The following is a 25,100-nucleotide window of genomic DNA, read 5'->3' on the forward strand; positions in this document are numbered from 1 at the left end:
CATGCATGCATGTATGTATGCATGCATGCATGCATGCATGCATGCATGCATGCATGCATGTATGTATATATGTATGTATGCATGCATGCATGCATGCATGTATATATGTATGAATGCATGCATGCATGCATGTATGTATGCATGCATGCATGCATGCATGCATGTATGTACGTATGTATGTATGTATGCATGTATGTATGTATGTATGTATGTATGTATGTATGTATGTATGTATGTATGTATGTATGTATCTATGTATGTATGCATGTATGTATGTATGTATGTATGTATGTATGCATGCATGTATGTATGTATGTATGCACGCATGCATGCATGCATGCATGTATGTATGCATGCATGCATGCATGCATGCATGTATGTATGCATGCATGCATGTATATATGTATGTATGTATGAATGCATGCATGCATGCATGTATGTATGCATGCATGCATGCATGTATGTACGTATGTATGTATGTATGCATGCATGTATGTATGTATGTATGTATGTATGTATCTATGTATCTATGTATGTATGCATGTATGTATGTATGTATGTATGTATGTATGTATGTATGTATGTATGTATGTATGTATGTATGTATGTATGCATGTATGTATGTATGTATGCATGCATGCATGCATGCATGAATGTATGTATGTATGTATGTATGTATGTAATGTTTGTATTGTAAAATACAAATGCATGTATTGGGACGTTATAGTAATCAATCTTATCAGACTTATTAGTTTTTTTTAGGAGTTCAGAATTCAGATTGTCAATTGGAATTGGAATTGACAACCAATGGGTTGTTTATGGTTTTTATTAAAATTCAAATTCAAGTTACATGTTTTTCGAACAGGAATAGAACAAGAAGCCTAGAAAAATGCCGTAATACATTTAAATGCCGTCAATATCATTCATTTAAATGCCGTCAATATCATTCATATAAAAATGCCGTAATACATTTAAATGCCGTCAATATCATTCATATAAAAATCTGTTGTTTTTTTTTAGGAAACAGACAAAGTATTAAAAAACCTTTTTTAAAATAAAAATAGTTTTTGTTATTTGAATGGATAAAATAACTGAAACGAGCTTTAAAAATCTTGAAACTTAAGCTCGAGCTGAGCATCTTATGCTCGTGTTAGCTCATTTCTCAAGCTTAATCGAGCATCTACTGCCCGCGTGAGCTCGCCTCTTGAGCTTATTTGAGCATTTAATGCTCGAATTTTAAATAACGTAAAGTTTAATACATTCTTAAGAACAATTCTTTTATCTCAGTTATCTCCCTCAATTATTCTAGCATCTCTTTTAAAACTATAATTTACTTTGTAGACATGTCACTGTGAACCCTTTTATAACGTTTTATATATAAAAAAACTCATTGTATTTAACAACTTAAAGTTTCTTAGAACCTTTAAGCTGTTAGTAAATTCTCTTAATGGAAAAATGTCAACGGTTTCAATATACTGAGATATTTTTATTATATATTTATTGTGCATTTATTACTATTGATATTTTATTGAACCCTTAAGACATAAGAATGTTCTAAAGAAAATGCATAAATAAAAATTATTTTTTAAGTTCTAATTTTAAACATTAGAAATGAATGAGAAGCCCCCTCCCCATTTTCCCAAACTTAAGTTTTTCCACTCTTGATTTTTTTTTTTTTTTTTTTTAAAAAAAAAATAGTTTGTTCACTGAAATAATTTTTTTAATGTCTAGTTCCATCTTGTAAAACTTTTTTCCATCTAGTCGTTTAAGATGGAATTTTGAAGTGTTTTTTATTTAAGTTCGATTATTCGATTTTGTTATCAAAAAATTTTATAATCAAAATACATCAAAATATTTTATAATAACAGGTAGATTTAGTTAATTCCCAGATAATCAATAACGCAGATGGATTATTTATGTTTTAGTTGTCACAAGCAGTATGTTGATAAAATGTCAAATACAAAAGTATTGTTCTACTTGTTGCGATTTTTCACCGTTGCTATTGTCATTATATTCAGTTGTCAAGACAACCAGTTGAATAGTTTCAACCTCTCTCCCCTCGCAGTGGTCAAAATTTGCGAAAAATGCCCTGAAACTCCAAGAAAGTGAGATCTTTTAATAGTTAATAAACTGATACAAAATTGTTCGTTATGATTTAAATAGCTAATGAAAGTATTTTTGAAAAAAAATTACAAAAAGGTTTTATTAAACGTTGGCACGAAAATGCTTTGCTTCAAATGTTAAGTGCAAAAGTGCTTACAAATTGACAAAAACTCACAAAATATGTAAGCAATCAAATATTTTAAAAAACTAAAAAATTGACAATAAAAACTGACTTACCATGTAAAATTAAAGGATATTTCGCTGATAACAAAGCATCGTCTTCCCAAAAAACCAGTATATTTCAAAATATTCATAACTTGAAATGGATTTCGATTAAAACGCATGTAATTAATTAATTTTGAAAGGTTTCATTAGCGGCAAAAAAAAAAAGGCGAAATTAAAAAGTAGCATTACGTATCATATTCGCGAATATAAAATTTTTTGTATAGGCTATTTAAGTTTTATAAGCATATTGCCCCCTGAAAAACTATAACCCATAAAATAGCCTTCCTACCTTTAACTGAACAACAACCTGTAGTTTAACTAGTTTTTTTTTTTTTTTTGTTGCTAATTTTGAGTTTATTTTTAGTAAAAAAATTAATTTAAGAGTGAAACGTTTTTGGAAGGAATATTCAGCCACCATAGCATTTAAACTCAATTCATGGATCAAATATTATTGTCACTTATGAAATCAAATAAAACTTAATAATTTTCTATTTTTGTGCAAAAGGAAGAAAATGGTTTTGGATTTCGAGTTATTTTTTAAATTAAATAGTTCTAATTTGGTTTTGCATTTTGTAAACAAATTCAAAAACGATGTAAAGAAAAGCGTTTTTTTTGTTTTTGTTTTTTTGCTTTACCAAAAAACGTGTTCCTAAAAGATTTATATACCACTAAGAAATTGTTTTGAAACTGATCTTGTTTGAAAACCGGTTTTGGGTTTGGGTTTTGTAAACAATTCAAAAACGATTTTAAAAAATTTTTCTGGGTTTAATTTATTAACGTTTTCCGTCCCATTAATTAAACCCTTACTGTATGAATTTTATTTTACCAGTTTATAGCACCTCCACACGCCATTTTGTTGATTTAGAAAAAAAATGTTGTCTTTAAAAAAAGATTATTGGCAAATTTTGTGGTCAAATATAAATTATGAACAGTATATTCTATTAAAATATATTGTTATAACCGCACTTTCCTCATATTGTATCGTATATGGTACTCCATGTGGAAAGGGTTTTACTAGGAAAATACTTACTCCATTAAGTCCGAATATAGCGCGAGTATGGCTAAAAGGAATTATTTAATGGAACATTGGAAAGTGATCGCTGCATTAACTATTAAAGAATTTATCAACTTAAATTTTTGAAAATTTGAATGAAGTTCATTCCAAGTTTATCTTTCAAATTTTAAATAAAATTAAATGACACTGTTTCTGTCAGTAATCGATTAACCAAAATAAAATTTTGAAATTTGCTGTTATTTTTAGCTGTCATTTTGCAAATGTATCTTTACTTCTTAGTAGCCTAAGATGTTGTTGGTTTCTTAATTATTTTTTTTTCAAAGCATAAATATGTTAAAGATTATTAGACCAGAGATTGTTAGGTAAAAAAAATTTAAAGTAGTTAAATATATACTAACCAATAAATATGGAAGGTTGATAATTGCATTAGAAAAAGTTTTAAATGTTTATATTAGGGTTTATGCTCTTTGTTATTTAAATAAATATGGAAGGTTGATAATTGCATTAGAAAAAGTTTTGAATATTTATCTTAGGGTTTCTTTGTTATTTAAATAGTACTTTTTTTTGCCTGTTTTAGTGAATCAAAGTATGCCGTATGCAAGTCAGCCAAAAATAAAAATTTCTGAATGGACAGATGATAATATAAAGTTTATCTTGGAAAATACAGATTTATCAGTAGCAAATAGTCTTCGTAGAATATTTATAGCTGAGGTTCCAACCATAGCAATTGATTGGATACAAATTGAAAATAACACATCAATACTTCATGATGAGTTTATCGCCCATCGAATTGGTTTAATCCCATTGACCAGTGATGAAAAAGTTGAAAAAATGTGCTACTCTCGAGATTGCACTTGCAGTGAATTTTGTGATGAATGCTCTGTCAAGTTTACTCTTGATGTTAAATGCATTGATGAAACTACACGACATGTAACTAGTCGTGATCTAATATCCGAAGACCCAAAAGTAGTACCTGTAACATCTCGTATAAAGGATGATGATACAGGTTATGGTGAGACTGATGATATTGTTATAGTTAAACTTCGCAAAGGTCAAGAGCTAAAGTTGCATGCATATGCTAAAAAAGGTTTTGGTAAAGAGCATGCTAAATGGAATCCAACAGCAGGTGTTTCTTTTGAATATGACCCAGATAATTCTTTGCGCCACACTACATATCCAAAACCTGAGCAATGGCCCAAAAGCGAATATTCACAGCTCGATGAAGATCAATATCAAGCTCCATTTGATCTTCATGCTAAGGCAGATAAATTTTATTTTAATGTTGAAAGTTGTGGATCACTTAAACCTGCAAATATTGTTCTCATGGGAATAAGTGTTTTAAAAAGAAAACTTAGTGAGTTACAGACTCATCATAGTCATGAGATTGCTGCTGATGTTTTAGCAATTTGATAGCAAGTTTTCTTTGTCTTAACTTAAATATAAGAAACAATATTACGCCATATTGGAAAATTGATTTTGATTGTATTAATCAGATTTTGTCATCATGTTTACAAAGAATATAGGTTTAATGAGTTCACCTTTTAATTTCTTTTTTTTTTCTCTGAAAAAGCAAAGTTTGAGCAATAAAGTACTTATATATATATATATATATATATATATATATATATATATATATATATATATATATATATATATATATATATATATATATATATATATATATATATATATATTCATTTCTATTTATAGTAAATGTAGTAATGACAGCCTTTTTTTTCAGAATAAACAGTAATAATACTTAACAAGTTAGGTTGATCAACTCTTACAGATATTTCAAAGACAGTAATGAATTTACAAAAGCATATGTCGAAAGGTACACAACTATGCATTAAGAATAACAGCGTAAAGCTAATACATATTAGAATGTTCAATATCATACAAAAAGAGCAGCATATATTTAATTACAATTAAAAAATAATAATTTTATTAAAGGTAATCAAAGATATAAAACATTACAAGATTTGTTTGACTTTATGCTTCTCTATTTTACAATATCGAATAGATATCATACCTATAAGATTTGTGTTTTTTAATACCAATATGTATATTGAAGTTTTTTGTTAGTCTTAAGTTGAATTTTCTATCTTGAAAACCTTTTCTGTTATATTTTTTTTTTAGTTTTTCAAACTGCAAAGTACGCATTATATTCTACAGAGGCTCAGAAAAGTGTAGTAAATAAGAATTTGTTGACTAAGCTCCGTAAGAATACAGGTTATTCTTTTGTTAAATGCAACGAAGCTTTGACTCGGTTCGACAATGACACTTTTAAAGCTGAAGAATGGTTGCATGATCAAGCTAAAAAGGAAGGTTGGAGCAAAGCTCAAAAATTAAGTGGCAGACTAGCTGAACAAGGCCTAATTGGTGTTTTAGCAGAAAGTAACTTTGTCGCCTTGGTTGATGTAAGTAGTTGTGGTTTTCTTTACTTTAAAAAAATTGTTTTTAAAAAAGATATCTTCTTATGGAGATTTAAAAACATCGCATCATAGTTTAAAAGTTAGTTCCACCTACGCACTGATTATTAACCAACAATTCTCAGGTATCTGAAATTAACACACTTGTACGCTTATTTAAGGTTGGCTGTGAAACTGACTTCGTTTCAAGAAATGAACTATTTCAAAATTTCGTTGCTGATGCTGCTCGATTGGCATTGAAGTTGCGTAAAAATGTCGTTTTGCAGAATATGAATCGTTCTTCGTTAGAAAGTCAAATTGGGCATCTTCGAGAAGAAATTATAAAACATCATTTACTAAGCTCAATTGAGGAGGGCTCTAATTTAAGGCTTGAGGACTTATTGACTAGCGTGGTTGGTAAGGTCGGTGAAAATATTGTTATTAGGCGTGCTTTAGCTATGTCTACATACTCTAACAATATAATTGGTACAGCAGTTCATGGCAATGTCACAGGCGCCGTGAACGAATGCTTAATGGGAAACTATGCTGCTGTTGTAACTCTGAAACCAAAAGGGGAGTGTCTCAATGTGGAATCTGCTGCATCTCTCGCCAAAGGTATAGCTCAACATGTTATCGGAATGAATCCAAAAACAATATCTTCTTGCAGTGGGGTTCCTGAGGAAGAGTGCTTGCTTAGTCAAGAATATTTATTGAATGATAAACTTACAATCGGATCAATCTTAGAAAAGGAAAATTTGGAAGCCGTAGACTTTATCAGATACTCTTTAAGTGATAAATAAGAAAATTAAATTTTTTTAAAAATAATTTCTACTCTTTCTCTACGTAGAATTAAAGATGTTTTTACTTGAGGACAAGTTCTTACCATTAACACGGAAGATATGTTCGATATCTTAGTAAGTGTCATTAATTTGTAAAGTTAAAATTGTCTCTAAGATGGTCGATGTAATAAAAGATTAGGAAAGAATCATCACTATTCTCCCCCAACTGATATACAAAAATGAAGTTCTTATCAACTTATTAATATCAATTAGGAATTTAAGTGAAAATTAGTTCTTCGATAAGAAAATTATATATTTCTTTCGGTATTTGTGAGGACTAAAGTGTTCATGTCTCCTTTGATGTGAATTTCTAACCAAGTTGGCAAACAAAAAAATAGATTAAAAACAAAGGCCTCTCTTAAATCAGCAGAACTTCAAATACACTTTCCTTCAATAACAATAAAAATGATATGTTTTTCTTTTTTTGAATTAAATTTATTTCCCTATTTTCCTCATTTCTTCTCTTAAAATATTTATTATACGTTCGCTTTTCGTTTCCCTCTTCAACATCTTCTGCTTTTCATCTTTTAACGCCGTCTAAAAACAAAATATATATGCCACCTTACATCTAAAACTATGACGCAATATAAATGGATAAAAGACTGCCTTTAATAGCAGAATTTCTAGACAGCAATTTATAACAAAACACCTTAATTTAGTTACTCCTAAAGTATACCCTCTATTTTTTAAAAATATCTACACCACGATAAATGTACATCACCATCATAGGCGCACTAAAGCCAGCTGAAAGTTATCCAATATTTCATACTAAATCATTTGACACGTTTAACGTATTTTACCTGTTGTAAGGCGAGTTGAGTAGCTTTATGCAGACGTATCACCGATCCCCAACAAGTAAGTGATGAGTAAAGTTGCTACAAATGGCAATTAATCACAATAAATAGGTAATTACAAGAAGAATTAGAAACAGATTTACAAGCTTTATGGCGATTAATTACCGTACGAAGCAAAAAGCAAATTGACTCAAGAAGTAAAAAATATAACGAATAATTGTGGTCTTAAATTCTAATTAGAGAAATTTTTACTGAACTATAAGTAAAACGTCTAATTCAAAATAAGACCATATACCTTTATAATATATTGAGAAGATAAATTTTTTGCAACCCTACGGTCTGAATGTGTTATCTAAAATAAGAAAACTTTTAAAAAAAAAACTTCAAAATTTTACATATGTAGAACGTTTAAACACACCAGCGAATGAAAATAATCGGAAAAAGTTCATTTGTGGTCATTTTCACAAGGAAAAAACTCTGAAGTTTTAAAATGCCAGTAAAACATACTGAAGCCTTAAGATCTCTGAATATTATGGAGCATGTGTAACTACCAGTATCAGTTGGACAGACACGAGTATCAATTTCTGAAGCACAGAAATTTAACATACCATATTGCCTAAATTATGATAGAATTTTGTATAGATCCGTGAGACAAATAAGTAAATCATATAAGATTTTATATAATGTACACGTCATCTTGTGCTATATTAACGCTTGTTACCTTGCCAGAATGTTGACCATCATTTTGTAAGGATAAGCAAGGGAGTAAGAAGACAAGAGACTTTTAGTTTTCTCAAATACTGTGGGATCATCAACACTTAAACTATCAAAAATCTAAATTAAAAAAATTGAATAGAAAAAATTTTTAGTAAATACCTTTGTGTCAAGATGTTAATGATCAAATAAAAAAAGATTAGGGTAGGAGTTAGAAGTAATGACTCACTAAACATAAGATAATTAAACTCATTTAAATTCATTTAAATGTTTACTAAACTGTTATAAGAAAAATGAAAAATATTCCTCTCATGAACCAGATATCATCTTAATCACTCTAAATTAATATCATTTGATTACCTCAAAGTATTTCTCTTGTCCCTCTTGTGGATAAGATTTAGGGTCCATAATTTCTAATGTAACTTGCGCAGCTGAGTGTTTTGCATTTTTTTTGTTATCACCTTGGCCTACACCATAGTGTAAGGACCCAACAACAACTTCTACACAAAAAGAATCTGACAATCCTTCATCTAACTTACTGAATGTGAGTGTTGTTTTAAAGTGCTGTTGACAGTACTCATATAACTTTTGGAGTGGATTTTTTTGCACATGATCTACTTGCTTCTTCTTTTTTTGATTTTCAGAGTTTAATATAAACTTTTCATTAAACTCCTTGTCAGTAAATAATGGCAAACCACGTTGATATTCTTTTTTTAATTCTTCAAAAGTAAATATCCTTCCAAGATAGTCATGAAACAACTTTGATTCAACAATTGTACTGTTGGAGGCATTTTCTGAAATTATTGAACAGGAATCATTCTTGGGTAATGGTAATTCTACAAACTCATAATTTAAGTCAATTAAATTCTTTTGCTTTTCCATTGAGTTTACTCGATTAACAAAAGAACTAGCTGAATGTATACCATTTTTCAGGGGACTTTGAGAAGACTGAGAATTATTTGTTTTACAGGTCTCAGTAGACATTTTTACCTGGAGAGAAGTGTCTTTTTTTAAAGTTTTGCCATTACAAGAATAAGAATCAGAGCTATTGATTACATTTTCTAAACCAAAAGTTAAACTGTGATTAAAATTTTGGCTTTTGAATTGAGCTAATGTATTGTCTTGAGAACTTACTGAGATTTTAGAAGGAAGATTATCACTTATAGGTTTATCGGATTTGCAGTCATTTAGTAAATTACTTTCGTCATTGTCAGAGTAACTAAGTTTTGCAGCTTTTTCATTAAAATCTATGTCTAACTTTCGTTTAAGTTGAGGGAGTTTTTGCTCATCCTTCAATTCTCCATTTGACTTTAGTTGACATTGAGTACATGGCTTTTTGTAATCAAGAAATTTGTCATTTGAACTTTCATTATGTTGATGTTGCATATTTTTGTTTTCGTATAATTCTTGATTTGATATCTGTTCATTTTGAGAGTTTTTATTTTCAGGCAATTCTTTGTTTAAGCTCTGTTCATGTTGAGTGTTCTTCAACAACATTTTACTTTCATGCAGCTCTTCATTTGATTTGTTTTTGGATTGAGAATATAAAGCCACTTTTTGATGAAGACATGGAATGGCAATCAAAGGAATATCATGCTTCTAAAACCAATGTGAGATGATAAATAAAAGCATATATTTATGGGGAAAAAAACAACTTTAAATAATTAAGTCTTAAAAAGTAAAATAAGTAGATAAACAAGTCAAGAGAATGTTTGCTCTACATCTTTTATTTGAATGGGTTTAAAATTACTATAAAGCTATTCTGTTTTTTCTTTTTCCAAAGATTGTTAATTTTATTGCTGTATCTAGTGCATGTAAAATGTACATTAAATCATTCATAGTAACTGAAGACCTCCATGCAAGAATAGTAGAAAATAATCAATTTAAGAAATTTTAATCAAATTTCACTTTGGTATGATTTAACCATCTTTTTATGTATATAAATGCTATTTTTTGCACACCTATACTAGAATTTCCAAAATATCAAAATATGTCATTCTTACATGGTTGATTCCAGATGAATAACCATATGATCAGTAACAGGATACCCCAGTATCCATTTCAGTTTCCAAGGTAGAATTTGTTAAAAATGTTAGTATTTGTTATAAGTAAGAAAAACATTATAACTTTGTTCTTTTCACTACACAGTAGGTGGGTACTTGAGCATCCAGTTATTGAACAAATGGTGAAAGTTTGGTTATTGACCAGACAGTCAATAACCAAACTTTCACCATTCATTCTTAAAGACAAACTTAAAAATAATACATCAATGTCAACCCCAAAAGGTGTCAAAAATGTTAGTTAAAGAACAAAAACCATACAACTTGTGATGTACAAAGTTCAAAGTAAAAATCAAAATTAGCTACAATGCCTTAGAACATTTTCCTATTAAACTGTTGTTAAAAAAGAAACAATGCACAGAAAGTTAATATTTCTGAGCTTAAACAATTTTAAAGAACATAAAATTCTTTATTAACACTAAACAATACTTTATTTTGTAATTTTAACTTTAAACTAATCAGGATTTAATCTTTTGGTTTAAAATATGCTATAAAATATTACCCTTGCACTAGTACTTTTAGAAAGCTGATATGGCCTTGACCATGTTACAACCCTTGTTGATTTGTGCAAGTAGATAATGCCACCACTTTGATGGCAGAGGCCTATCCAACCACTTGGAAGATTTGATTTCGGTACTTTCCCTATAACTATATAGATAATAACATATGACTTAACTTAAAGTTTAAACCTATTTAATTAATGATGTAGCTTTATTACATACATTTTAGGAGAAAAAAAAACAAAAAACAAGAACTAGCAGCCATTAAAAAGCTACTTTCCATGGAAAAAGTTTAACATCCAAAAAAAAAAAAGATGAAATGAATTTGTTTACTGTTTAATTTGATATGAACATACAACTAATCAGGCTTTCTCTCTATTTATGTAAGCATGTAAGATCATTAGCTAGTTGCTACCTAATGATCTCATACAACAGAGATTTCTGCTCTGATTAACTGCTCCTCTATAACAGAGAAGCAGTTGCATTAAAATATTTAATAGAAATTTCTTACAAATTGTACCCAGAGTTTATTTTCAAACATTGCAATCATCAACTTTATTTTCGGGAATTTAAAATAAATCTTACGCTTAATTGTTTGAGTATTTTCACCCTGCACATTTTCAGGTGCAGAATAGGAAGCTGCTGGAACTCCATCGATAGACATTTTGATATTTATTGGTATGACTACTTAAAATGTTTCTTTGCTTAAAATTTTACAACCGACATTTCTTGAACATAAATGGTAAATACCGGGAAAATACTTTTGGTCAAAGCTTCTTGCGTCTTACACAAAAGTCGAATTTTTTGTATTGTGAAACATATTGCAGGAAAGTTTTAAATTGGTAATTCTCGAGGTTTTATTGAATAACCACGTTTCTAACAGAAACTTCCGATGAATCCCATATGGTTATATGGTATCAGGAAATAATACTCCTGAAAAATCTCCCGTAGTAGAATAAGGATTGAGGTTACGCTTAAGATTGGATTAGGGGAAAGGGAAGTCTGAAGTGGAGGAAGGAATTGCTTTAGAGATATAAAAGATTAATTCAACACACTAATTGGTTTCTCAAGCTTGGGAAAGTATAACATTTCAGCGAAGAATTTTGGTATAGGGTTCATTTAAATACTAAATTCCCGAAGATTTAAAATAACGATTCCGTAAATGAAGATTTTTAAAATTGATTATTTATTTCAAAAAGAATTTTGGTGCCAAGTCATTGACCAGAACCAAAAATTTTCATCATACCAACCGTCTAAATGATCTCAAAAAATATTTTACCGCTTATCCAGCTAGCAGCAACCAAGGAGAAGTCTTGGATGCCATCAGATCAGTCTAAAAGTCTGAGCATCCAGCACAAGTTATGATTTTCAGACTGATTGCCTCTTTAGGAGAGAAGATGAAACCTTTCTTTCTTAATACAGTTTTGAAGATGGACGCTAAAGAGTATCTGGGCCAAATTCGTGTTCTCCCTTGAATTTTTGTTTGTTCAAGATGAAAAAAATTATTCTTATCATATCTTAAGGGTTTAATAAGAGTAATTTTTTTACGACCACATAAAGATCTTTATATGAAGAAGAATATGCCATCAGAACAACAACTGCAATGTGTAGTCAAACGCTACACATTGCAGTTGTTGTTCCGATGGCATACTCTTCTTCATATAAAGATCTTTATGTGGTCGTTGGAGAACTGTTTACCGTTTCGATTCAATTATTTCAAATTATTATATTTGATCAACATATACGATTACTTGCACGCCTCTCTCAAGCTATATCCAAAAAAAAAACTATTCTGACCACGACAAAATGAACATTTCATGCCAGATGATGATACTTCGAATAAGAAATTCTTTGGAGCTTCTGAAGAACCTCATGTTTGAAGCCATCATCCCAACACCTAATCAACCTGTACAATATTAAATGGTGAAAATGATTATATTCTACAAATCATACGGTGACAGATTTTGAGTACGAATAATTTATGTTCTTTTGAAGACTTTCCTTTAGAACACTATGCATTCCCATGCTATTTTATATGTCCTTTCCCATCGCAGATCTATTTTAGGTTCTCAGAAGCCGTAAAGTGCTGTAATTCGTTCAATACTTCAAGTTGACGAAAAGCCTGACTAATTTTACTCAATAACAGCTGGATAGATTAGTCCAGCTTGATCAACTGCATCTGCATAATCGAGACTTTCGTTTAAGTTTTCTTCGACGGGTTCTTTTTACAAGTGTAATAAAAAAATTTAAAAATGAGTAGATTATAATTGATAATTTTGTTTTCAAATCGAAAATAAATTATTTTTTCAACTTGAAAACAATGAACGGTTTATGAAAACTTGGAATCGATTTACAACTATGTATGACACTTAACCTGTCATTTCCTATAATATATCGATTTCAATAATTGCTTAAAAACAAAAGCTTTAATGAAAAATTTTACATCAGCCAATCTCATACATTTTTGAGAAACGTAGTTATTAATTGGAGAAGTTTAAGGATAAAGCCGTCATAGCAACTGTGTAAACAGCGCAACAGGCAACTTATAAACTGAGACTGAAAGGATGAAATCGATAAGAAAAATTTCCACAACGGTTCGATTACTAAAAGCATATTAGTTTCATAGCTATTACTCAAGGAACCAAAGAAATATCAAAAAGCAAAAAATAAATAATTAAAGTTTTCAGTTAATTCAAAGTATCATACATTAGAGTAACTAAATAGTAATAAATGTACACTGCAATCGATAACATTGTAAAATTATTTCTATAAAGATAGTATTTATAGTTAGCTTTATGCGTACATTCATTAGATCCAGTAAAAAATGGTTGATGCAGCCAATGTCTCTTTGACAGAGCAGATTGATGAGCTTCGAAGAAAAATTGCTCTTTTAGGTATAACAAACTGGTGGTTAGCAGATTATAATTTTTCTGCTAAAAAATTGTTACATATATTAGATAAATAATTTTTTTTGTAAAATTTTTTATTAGATGGGGACCGCAAAGCTTATTTTGAAAATTCACAATGGACAATACAAATAAATAAAGATGCTATCTCCAAGTTAAGAACAATAAATAAAGCCTTGCGCCTTGATTTAGCAAAAAAAAAGGCAGTAAGTCTTATAGTTTTGTAATGATATATAAAATACACACATATACACACATGTTATATTAATATAAATATATATATATACATATATATTAATACACACACACACACACACACACACACACACACACACACACACACACACATATATATAAATATATATATAAATATATATATATATATATATGTAAATATATATATATATATAAATATATATATATCATATATGTGTATATATGTACACACACACAGATATATGTAAAATATATTTACACATCTACACACATTCATTAAAGGGAGACAAAAAAGTAATTGATGAAGCTTTTCAAGAGCAAGATCCAGTGAGGCATAGTGCAATGCGTGGAATGTCAGGAAAGGTATAAATATATTATTTTTATGTGTGTGTATTATATCATACTGTTACTTGATTTCTTTAAACAAATTTATTTGCTTAAAATTTTTTCCTCTGTAATTTTTCTTGTCTCTTTCTCTATCTGCTTACTATATTTTCTTGACAACATTATGTTTAAACATTTTAGCTTTTTTTTTTTTTTTTCAGCAATATGTTTTATTTAGCAACATATTTTAACATTAACAATCCCTTTAATTTTTATTTTCAAAAAATAACTCTCTCTATGCTAAGTATTCCAAAACACAATCTCTAGAAATGTATATTTTAACAGGAGGAGTTATCAGTTTTTAATCATTTTATGTCAACTGAAACATAATCTTAAAATGAAAGCAAAGTATCAAACTTTTTTTTTTAAAAAAAAAAAAAAAAATTTGATATTTTGCTTTCATTTTAAGATTATGTTTCAGTTGACATAAAATGATTAAAAACTGGTAACTCAATTGGTACAATCATTTTCCAAAAAAGTGAGGTCCAAGTTTTTTTAGTAGACATGATGTAAGTACATAAATAACATTCTCTATTATTTCCTTGTCTATATTATTCACACTGTAAAAAGTAGACAGTTATTATGCAAAATGCCTAATTAAATTATGATCATTGTGTTGTACTTCACTTTGTGTATAGCCACTGAGAGGCAATTAAGTTGAATAATTGTTGAGTAATTCTTTCTATTATAAATGATTTACATCAGAAAATTGTATAATTCAAAGGTCAAAATTTTTTGGCATATTTTTCATTTCTTTCTTAGATAACTTGATTTTTCTGTGTAAAAGTCCAGTTTAACTGAGACCTACAGATTCATAGTAAACAAAAACTTGGTCTTTATTTTTCTATCTTTACTTATATCAACTCCTAAGTATGAGTCTTAGTAGGTCAGCAGAATGTGAAATTACCCTTTAGTGAACTAAAGATCATTCAAAATAGGTATAACTGATTATGCTCTCTCACCAAAATCTTGTAATTTGAATTCTGCTTTCAACAAGAGATAAACTTATGTGAGATTGGGTAAAGAAATTATGAAAGAGTTTTAAAATATAATATTTTGCTTTCATATAAATTTTTCTTCATAAAAACTGTTTTTTAGCTTTTTTTAATCAATCTAAATTGTCTAGACTTGAAGTTGCCACTATCTTAGGTTTATAAACAAATTATAACTTGATATTGTTAATAAATCCATAGTACAATCATGTTCCAAATACGGACATCCTAATGCCAATCTGATGTGGTTCACATCAGGAATAAGTATAAAACTTTAGGATAACTTTGTATTATTTGCTTCTGTTACAACATAGTATAATGTGTAAGCGTTAAGTGAACTTAACCTCAGAAAAAAACGTAGAGCTTTATAATAAATATTTTAAAAAATTGCTAAAAGTTTTTGACAGTAGAAGCAAGAGAACTTTTAAATAGAAGATTAAAATAAGTTTTTCTATCCCATCCTAAGGTTCAAGGTTCAAGGTCAATCCAAAAATCTTCAATTGAATTTTATTGAATGTAACATCTTTAGTGTCTTTCACCTAACTGTATGTTACTAACTTCAATTAAAAAAATCATTGAGAATTTTCTTTGATTATTTTAAGTGTTAATCATACTGCCAAAATGAAGTCCTGTTCTTTTACAAGACCGGCAATTAGGTATACTTAAGATCTAGCTGAAAACAAGCAAATGCTCATAATATTATTCTTCTAGTATTCCTTGATGGAGTTTTTATGTCAGTTAGTGTGACAGATAATAACCCAACTACAGAAAAAGTTTGCATATAAATACAAGAGACAACATCAATAAGTGTAAGTGGAGCAGAATAAAATCTGCAGAAAAAAGGGAAGTTTACCAGAAAATGTTAAAAAGCATCATTCAAGAATCTAGGAAACTTTGATAGTGAGGCTACAATTTTTTGAAAATGGATAAAGAAGTATTTGTTTTTTATAAGACTTGTCAACTTTTTTGAAGTTTTTTAAACTGTTGTTTAAAATGTGTAAATGTATTCCATAAGAAAATTTCTCTATCTTGATGATTAAAATTTTAATGATGACCTATAACTTATAACATGAAATATCTTATTACTAATTTGATATTGTACTTTATTTAAATGTAGATTAGCAGGCAGTATTGTGGCATAATGTTCATAGTGATGCGTTCAGTTTGATAATGTTGATTTCAGATTAGGAATTTGGGTTTCCAAATTAGGAAAACTATTGCCTAATGTGGACCTTTTTGTAAAACTTTAAATCTAGATTGAAAGCATTAATTTCAATAATATTAACCATTATTATTTTTGAAATTAACGCTTTCAATTATTTTCAAATTCGCTTTATTATTTATATTTCTTAGCATTTAGAGCAGAGTCTGTAGGTAAATGGTAGCATTGAAAATAAGGTCCACATTAGACAGATTTAACACATATTTGCTTAGTTTAAGGATTTTTAGCCCAAATAATCAAAATAAGATTTTATCAACACTACTGCTGAAACTCAGATATATATCATTAGAATTTAATGGTAAAATATCTTGTTGTGGAAGACCCAAGTAAGTAATAGGTCAATCTTTCTTTAGGATGCAGTTGGGAAGTTGGATCAAAAAGTATGTGAAGTAAAAAAAAAATTGAATTCCTTAAACCATCAACTTTCAGTGCGTGAAAAAAAGCTAGCATCATTGCAAGCAGAATATGATGAAATGCAAAAAGATGTAGATATGGTACAATTGACAACTTGTGGAGAGTCAGAAGAAGCCCAGGTTTTTTATAGTATAAATGATAAAGTACTTATTTTAAGTTAAAATCATTAACAAATATTTTACTTAGTTTAAAATTTGTGTTAAATTAAGGTTTATAATGATAGTATTTTATCAAAGTTGTTTTTATTTTTTAATTTTGATAGACATGTATAAGCTTGTGAAATGAAAACTTGTGTAGTGTGTTAAAATTAAATGCCACTTTTAGAGGCTTCGAGTGTTGGAAAACTCGCTGGACAAAATGAACTTAAAACTCAATGAAGCAGCCAAGATTCGATATACTTATGAACAAATCCTTGAGCATCAAAAAGAAGTAAGAATAATTGTATTAAAAGTTAAATTAATGCTTCTTTAAATGTAGTTTACCTTTATTTTAATGGATGATATCAATCTAATTAAAACATTGTTAACTTAAAACAGTGCACAAATGTAGTATTCAACATCTTTTTATTGAACTGTATATGGAAGATAGAGGCTAGAAAACAAATTTTCAGCAATCTCTTCTCCTTAGTTTTGCTTAGACTGTCACATGTTTCTAGAGTTGACTTTTAATAACAATAACAAGGTTTTGAAATTTTTCTAGTATAGAACCAATCTAGTTAGATTTAAAAATAGTGATATCATGATATGACCAATTTATTTCTAAATGGTTTAAATGTGTGTTGTTTCATTATTATTTTGGTAAGATAAGTTTGTAACCTAAAAAATAAATACATTTAGGAAAGTCGAACCTGGCCAAATCGTCTAGATTCATTAGAGCAAGCCATAAAAGAGCAAAATGATGAACTAAAAGAACTCTACATTGTTTACAATGATGCTCAAATAGCTCGGGATACTGCACGAACAGAGTTAGCTAAGTTTGAACAAACTATATCTGAAGCAAAAAGAGACAGAGAGTTACAACTAGCAGAATATAAAAAACAGGCTGAGGAAAAAAAAGAGTATGCTGAAAAGGTTGAGAAGAGGGTAAGATTTTATTATAATTAATATGAGTTGAGCAACTAGATAACAAAAAATATAACTTTGCTTAGACTAGATAACAGTCAACAAGTAAATAACTATAAGCAATAAAATTAAAAATTAAGCAAAAAAAAAAATCTGACAATATACATACAATCATAAAAAAAAAACATCTAAATAATAAATCTTTTATTTCTGGTTATATTTTTTTTATTGATTATAGTTACAAAGGACATTGCAGCAGGATGATTTTAATCAAGGTATTTATTCTTCTCTTAAAATCTGTTAGATCAATAAGAAATTATTGCATAAAAGATTTGATTTAGAGAATTTTGATGAAAATCTATTTACTCAGATATTATATCTAATATAAAATTAAACTTGCAATTCAGTTTGGGTAGGTTAGATAACTGGTTTAGAATAGCAACTTTTAAATTTTGACAACTAATTAACAGACTGTCTTGATGTATTGATAGCACATGCTTTAGGAATAAGAAGCTTTTTTAAGAGGGGTTTTGTTGAAAATAAATTGGCTAAGTATTCTTAGCCAATCATTTGCTTACTGTATATTATCTCACATATTTCTTGCATGTGTAGAAACTGTATACTTAATTTACCTATTAAAAATATATTTTGTTCTTTTTAAAGTTTATATGTAAAATTTTTAACAAGACTGTAAGAGTTTTATTTGGCTAATTTCTTAAAGCTGTTATTATTTACTTTTACTTATTGCAACATCTATTTGTATATTAAACAATGGAGCTTATCTATGTTTTAATTACTAATTAATCTATTTAATTAATTTGTCTCAGAGTTAAAGTCTAAACTTTCAAGTGAAGAGCAAGAACGAAAAATTACAACATATGAAGAAGCAATGTCAAAGATTAAAGATGCTACTGGTGTTTCTGACATAAAGGTCTAGGAGAACATTTTATCCTTATGTTTTATTAACTGCACATTCAAACGTTATTTTTTGTTTAATACAAAGATTCTGAAAAGTTTCATCATTACAGGAGGTTGTGCAACGATTTTTGTCTCAAGGTGAAACACAAAATCATCTTCAGTCATTGAAACTAGCTAATGAGAAAGTATTAACTCGTTTAAAAGAAGAAAAAGAAAGACTTCAAGCAGAGTTTGAAGAAATGAAATATTCAGGAGAAGCAAAACTCTCAGAGTAAGAAAACAATATGATTATTTCTATGTTTTCATTGTATTTCTACTCTTATTTAAACTCAATATAGCAATATGTTTTATTTTTAAAATAAAATTTTAGTATTGGTTGCTTTCTCTCATTTAATATTTAATATTATTAAATTATGGGACTGCATACTTAATTACTTCCCTAACATTTCCTGTTATTTAACCCTTTTAAGTGGTCAGAAGATGTTGGAAGAGCTTCAAGAACAACTAAAAGCAAGTGAAGCTAAGTAAGTTGGATAAGTTCTCTCTCTCCCTATGTGTTTATACAAATACTTATATATTACACAAATGTTTATAGATCATTGGAAGCTAAAAAGGATCAGCAATTAATAAGTAGGTCTTTAGCTGATGTAAAATCAGGTATTGAGCATTTGGCAGACAAGTTATTGAATGTAAAAGTGCCGAAAAGTCAACTTCCCTCACCGACTTCAGATAACTATATCATTGAAACATTGCGTATGATTTATTTCTTTGAATTTATTGTACCATTACTTTTTAAGTGACTTTTTCGACATCTGCAGTTAACATTGATCCAGTTATAATTTATGATAGTTATAGTTAATAATTTTTTTAGAATTGTGTGAAATGAAACTGATTAAGCTTATTGAAGAATTGGAAGGTAAAGATATAAATGATTATTTAAGAGAAATGGAAGATGCGGATTTCCGTTCTTCACTAGAAACAAAACTTCCCGTGTACAACACGCGAATTAAACTACCTACTTCTACTGAGAAGCTCCCCATGTTTGAAGGTAAACTTCATTGTAATTTATGATATTGTCTTAAAATAGGCTATTGTAATAAATGATAAATGATCTTGTTTTTCTGTGAAAAAGAACAAGAAAAATTTATTACTTGTTACAACAGCCTCTTTAAAGTGCAACAATAATGCAGATATTTAATATTTTATATAAATGTTAGTGTTATAAAGATGGCAAATTTTATATTCAATCCCTGACTCGATTTCTATTCTTTTTAATTTTTGTAAGGTTATTTATCAAAAGTTAGACTGTTGAACTAATTTAAATGTTTAAAATATGCTAAAAAATTAGAGAGTAAAAAAAGTTCAAGCCTGATCAAAAGTCCACTGTTAAACCTTTTTTATGGTCAGAGGCGCAAACAATAATGGTAAGGCGTGTAAATTTATCTAACTAGAATTGGTGCTACTGTTTTTATGGAGATCCAGCAACATTTAGGTGACAGCTTCAGTGATGAGGCCAAACATCTGAAGTGTATTATGAGTACGAAAACTGAATAAGTATTTAAGTAGTTTTATTAGTCCATTTCTATTTCACCAACATCTTTTTTCTAATTCAGAAGATGAGGATAGCGGAGCCGAAGATGACTATTTGTCGAGGAATGCAATTAAACGAAATTCTCAACAGATTGTTGACTCAAAAACAAAGAAAAACAAAACAAAGAAGAAGAAAAACAAAAAATAGCTTCGCTGACGAAATGTTATAAATATGTTATATATATATATAAATATGTTATATATATATATATATATATATATATATATATATATATATATATATATATATATATATATATATATATATATATATATATATATATATATATATATATATATATATATATATATATATATGTTATATAAATAGATTTTATTTTTATAAAAATTTGGTGCTTTTTATGTTTATCATTAAATCTCTAATTTTATGTTTTAGAAACTTGTTATTCTTTTCTTGTCCTGAGCTTTTTAAAAAACTTTTCTCTTAATTTTTTTATCATTCAAGTTTTCCTTTTCATTCAAGGAACCGAAATCCAGAGTCTTTTTTTCCCACATCATCCAATTGTATGGATAGATATCCTTCTTCCAAAAGTTACAATTTCTTCTTTGATATAACAAATAATATTGTTTATTAAGTTATTAAACATAAACAAAGTTAAAAGAAGAATTTTAAAAAAACAAAGTAAAAAAACAAAGTAAAAAAAAGAATTTTAAAAAAATCAAGTATTGGAATTAAAGTTCGCAGGTGAAGCCGTCATTTTTTCTTCTCGTTTTTAAGTTTTTCATAATTGGAAAATTTTTTAACGAGGACATATTAAGATGAGGTATATGTAAATTTGAAACAATTTTATTCTGATAAAAAGGAAAAACATCAAACATCAGTTTTTTATGATTCCGAAGTGAAAAGTTCCACTAAACGATATATATACCTTGCTAGCACTGTAGATCCTATCCTAACCACAAAGAATCATTTTGGTAATGGAGAAATCCTACGCACAATTACGATTACCACACAGTTTAAGACAAAATCTAAGCATCAAATGAAGTCCAAATAATGTGCAGTCATGAAGCAATCATCAAAGATGCTTATTCCAATTCTATAGTTGTGAGCTATTCAATCTGATACAACCTAATGTGTCTCTCTGGGCATTCTACCGCACCTAAATATACCAAGCATATGTTTTCCGCTTACTTCTTGAAAATCAACACTTCCGTCCCAGCACGGTCAGTCCATCAAGCTTTAAGTAAAGCAACCTATTCTCAATTTTTTCCTTATTTTGTTTTCTAATTACAAATGAGTTCATTTGCATTTAATCGTTTCTTGTTTTGCCATCCAAAGTTTATATACTTAGTGATTTCGCAATAAAATGTACTTTTTTTATATGTAACTATCGATCCATATGCGATCCAAGTGATTGCTAGTGAATTTACATAATAATTATTAGGGCTGCTGTTTTATGCATGTGGGTCAACTCTCAATCGAAATCATAGCACAGTGTGTAAGCACAAGTATAACCAAGATGGTTCAATAAAACAATTATTAGTTTCAAAAAGATGGTTCAATAAAACAATTTTATTAGTTTCAAAAAGAGGAGAAAATCTTTTGCAAATTAATGTTTTTTATACAAATGTGATTATGCAAAAATGACAGTTTGGCATTCTGAACATGTTTCAAATACCTAACGGCACACTGCAAGACTCAAACCACGGTACAAGATGATTCTATAATAAATGAACGAATCATGATCATGCCAGCCGTAACAGCCACAATTTTTCATTAAACACAAGATGAGACCCGACTCCTGGACTTTAACTCCAGTAGATCGTAAAAAAGGATAGTGTTGCAGCCATTTTTGTTTTACATCAAAAAGATGTTGCGTAACAAGTTTAGTACTTGTTTCGTACTTGCTCTTCACATCTCAAACAAATTAGTGATAGATCCGATGGTTAAAGCAGGTTACTGCGTGCAGCCCTCGACAATCTTATTTATTCGTTTTAGTTATTATACTGCGTTCTTTTCCGTAAAATTAATTTAAATTCCGTAGAATTCCGTAAAAAGAAGAAGAAACTACGACGTAGACATTTTTCAAAATTTTTAATCAACCTTTTAAGAGTTTAGACGCAGGTTTTGTCGCAGGTCAGATTTTGACGCAGGTCAGGTTATTTTAGCTCACAAAAAACAAAGTTCTCGTTTTGTAAAACTTTAAGTTAAAAATACAAAATTACTTCAAAAAGAGTTTTACGAAAAAAGTCTTTAGAGATTTTTGAAAGCAATAGAAAAAAGTGTTTTTGGCTCCTCTTAAACCTAACTATAAACTGCTCGACCGAAGATAAAAATCGAATATAATTTTGCTGCATAAAAGTAAAATATTAAGTTTAAATTTACAAAACAACCAAATGGCCTTTTGCAAAAAAGTGTTTTCGGTCGGGATGCGCCACAATTATCTTTAAACCAATTTGTCTTTTGGTTTTAAAACTCAATCTCAGCAAAGATTTTAAGAACTTTTTTTTTTGAGAATAACCATTAAAATAAACGAATTCGCCTAACGTTCATTTACATACCTGAAGAAAGCGCACTCATAATTAACATTCCGCGTGCGTTAACCAGGCACTTCAGTGAGTTGTAATCGTAATACTGCGCACAAAGGCACTGAGCATAATAACCAAGAAACTTTATTCAAAAGTGAAAAATAGCTACAAGAGCTTTTTTAGTGGAGTCATGCTGTTTTTCATCAAAACACAATGAGATTTTTGAAATTCAAGTAAGTTTTTCCCCGTATCCAAAAGTTGACCGCGCAACTTTATTTTCAAAAAAACAACGTAAGTTTAATCAAATGCCGTTTACTTGTAGCAATGTGATTGAAGTTTGGAAATTTTACCTTGTTTCTTAGTCTGTGGCTGAAATGGAAAAAAAAAACACAGCAGTATTTTCATTAAGGTTGTTGCTTTAAGCTTCTTATTACAACATGCACGATCATTTTCATGTTATTTAACAAAGACATCAAGAATTTATAAATGGCCATCAGATTATTTAGCGGATGCAACTTCGAAAAAATATGAAATCTGTTTCTCAATAGGCTGAAAAAAAAAAATCTCGATAACCAACAAATCTTCAAATCTTCAATACCGATACTGTTTTTTTTTTTTTACGGATTTTCTCCTCTCTTATTTAGAGTTGCATTTGTAATTGTATGGATGGCTACATTTGGTAAGAAGCTCTATCATTACTGATGTTAAAGTTTTTTGCTTGTTACATTTAATGTTATTTTGTATATTTAATTTTACATCATAGCTTTGCCGATAAACTCTGAAGAAAATCAGTTTGACGTCCAAGTTGAGTTAGATAAACCGAATCATCGACTAACAAAACTTTTTAGACGAGTCTTGAAGTTTCTTAAGAAAAGGAAAAACGAATTTGTAAATGCGTCGGAACAAGATGGAACACGCATCTTACATTCAGGAGGGAGCATTGTCAAAAGGTTCCTCAAAAATGGTTCAAGAGTAGTGCTACTTTCCACACCAAAATTTAGCATCAAGCTTACTCAAAAACGAAACGATGTTAAAAATAGTCCTGAAAAACTGTTCCTAAAAACAAACAGCTCAAGTGACAAAAACAAGCTGGCCAACGAGCAACGTCGCTCAGAATTTATCGCGGCAAACGACGTCGACGAAGCTTTGGAGGATACAAAAAGTGATTATGTAGATAATGAATCGCTGTATGATATTATGAATAAACTAAACAAACAAAGGACACAGGTGTCAAATCGTGTTCCTGGAGCGACAACGAGCAATCTTGACTCTCATACTAACTCGGATGTTCCCTTTTTAAAAACATTTCATTCCCCAAATCCTAGAAAAGAACGCTTAGAGAAACTTTTTGTACGTTTTCTTGAAGATATGACTCGTAAAATGGGGTTAGACCCTATTAGAATTGCTCATCAATTAGAAAGTAACTCTGAGCGAAGGCGATCAAGAATTCAGAATGCTAGGTTAAAGCATTTACGTATGTATTAGAGCCAATAACTAATAAACTGCAGTTCATATAGTTTGTTCGACAACACGGTTTAATTAACAAATTCTATGGATAAAGAAGATCTTTCGCAATATCTTCATTGGTAAGAGAAGGGGGAGAGAGTTTGCTGAGAGTTTGTTTGCTGACCTCCACAGACGTCTTCGCCTTTTTCCTTTTTTCCATTTTCCTTATTGTTAAAATGTCAGTGAAGTTCTTCCAAAGGTCTTTTAACATTTATAAGACACTGGAAGTTATCTTTTAAATTTTAGTCATACTATCATATAATAAAAAAAATCCGGTTTTAAGAAATTCAAATCAGAGTACTATTTGTATTTTGAGCATTCAAAATACAAAATACATTTCCTTTTTCAGCTGAAAAAAGTTTTTTTTTGGTGTCAATGTGAACTGTTTGTGTCAAGAAAAAAAAATTTTTCTTTGCCGAATCGTTATTGGCTAGTTCTTTGTAGTGCAATCCTATTGGCTAGTTCTTTGTAGTGCAACTCTAGGTAGTAGGCCGTTCATTACAAAAAACCGTACGGGCTTTAAAAGCTTACAAAGAAGCTGTTTTATCTGCCTATTAATTTAAGGAAAAGTTGCTACTTTTTTTGGAAATATTGAACTCCAAAACTCCAAATATGAAAATTAAAAAACTTTACATAGCAAGGTTTAGCAATTTTGTTTTCTACAGTTGTAAAAAACAATATTGCAGTTCAGCTTTGTACGGTTTTTTTTAAAAAAAACATCTTGTCGCATTCAAGGCCAT

General features: G+C 29.2%; 5 protein-coding genes across 7 annotated transcripts; 4 read left to right on the forward strand and 1 right to left on the reverse strand.

The window, feature by feature from the left end:
* Positions 1-3,407: 3,407 nt before the first annotated feature.
* LOC145181827 (DNA-directed RNA polymerase II subunit RPB3-like) lies at positions 3,408-4,880 on the forward strand. The gene has a single exon (XM_080057000.2). The coding sequence runs from the start codon at positions 3,932-3,934 to the stop codon at positions 4,751-4,753; it is 822 nt and encodes a 273-aa protein (XP_079913126.2). The 5' UTR covers positions 3,408-3,931; the 3' UTR covers positions 4,754-4,880.
* A 185-nt stretch (positions 4,881-5,065) lies between these two features.
* LOC145180967 (elongation factor Ts, mitochondrial-like) lies at positions 5,066-6,579 on the forward strand. The gene is made up of 3 exons (XM_080055939.2): positions 5,066-5,177; positions 5,483-5,763; positions 5,937-6,579. The coding sequence occupies exons 1-3, from the start codon at positions 5,150-5,152 to the stop codon at positions 6,552-6,554; spliced, it is 927 nt and encodes a 308-aa protein (XP_079912065.2). The 5' UTR covers positions 5,066-5,149; the 3' UTR covers positions 6,555-6,579.
* Positions 6,580-7,006: 427 nt separating this feature from the next.
* LOC145181728 (microprocessor complex subunit DGCR8-like) lies at positions 7,007-11,580 on the reverse strand. Its single transcript, XM_090071608.1, has 8 exons — positions 11,247-11,580; positions 10,664-10,809; positions 8,462-9,700; positions 8,109-8,221; positions 7,895-8,003; positions 7,683-7,739; positions 7,394-7,468; positions 7,007-7,130 (listed from the first exon to the last, which is right to left on the reverse strand). The coding sequence occupies exons 1-8, from the start codon at positions 11,323-11,325 to the stop codon at positions 7,029-7,031; spliced, it is 1,920 nt and encodes a 639-aa protein (XP_089927734.1). The 5' UTR covers positions 11,326-11,580; the 3' UTR covers positions 7,007-7,028.
* A 1,270-nt stretch (positions 11,581-12,850) lies between these two features.
* Positions 12,851-20,541, forward strand: LOC145180965 (outer dynein arm-docking complex subunit 3-like). 2 transcript variants are annotated; one of them, XM_090071642.1, is made up of 13 exons: positions 12,851-13,555; positions 13,652-13,773; positions 14,066-14,146; positions 16,735-16,914; positions 17,120-17,224; positions 17,632-17,877; positions 18,095-18,131; positions 18,684-18,787; positions 18,885-19,045; positions 19,245-19,298; positions 19,370-19,527; positions 19,646-19,822; positions 20,388-20,541. In XM_090071642.1, exons 1-13 carry the CDS (start codon positions 13,486-13,488, stop codon positions 20,510-20,512), a joined length of 1,620 nt encoding a protein of 539 aa, XP_089927768.1. In that variant the 5' UTR covers positions 12,851-13,485; the 3' UTR covers positions 20,513-20,541. The 2 variants fall into 2 exon arrangements, with proteins under 2 accessions (XP_089927768.1, XP_089927769.1); XM_090071643.1 differs by having other exon boundaries at positions 13,108-13,555; positions 20,391-20,541.
* Positions 20,542-22,962: 2,421 nt separating this feature from the next.
* On the forward strand, positions 22,963-24,776 carry LOC145181736 (uncharacterized). Of its 2 annotated transcripts, none has more exons than XM_090071634.1 (3): positions 22,963-23,087; positions 23,499-23,533; positions 23,618-24,776. In XM_090071634.1, the coding sequence occupies exons 1-3, from the start codon at positions 23,068-23,070 to the stop codon at positions 24,337-24,339; spliced, it is 777 nt and encodes a 258-aa protein (XP_089927760.1). In that variant the 5' UTR covers positions 22,963-23,067; the 3' UTR covers positions 24,340-24,776. The 2 variants fall into 2 exon arrangements, with proteins under 2 accessions (XP_089927760.1, XP_089927759.1); XM_090071633.1 differs by lacking the exon at positions 22,963-23,087 and adding an exon at positions 23,099-23,263.
* Positions 24,777-25,100: the final 324 nt, after the last annotated feature.

This window comes from Hydra viridissima, unplaced genomic scaffold (assembly GCF_058129835.1).
Source record: "Hydra viridissima isolate aposymbiotic clone 2 unplaced genomic scaffold, HvirCarnegie_v1 scaffold_14, whole genome shotgun sequence".
In the NCBI taxonomy this organism is placed as follows: Eukaryota; Metazoa; Cnidaria; class Hydrozoa; order Anthoathecata; family Hydridae; genus Hydra; species Hydra viridissima.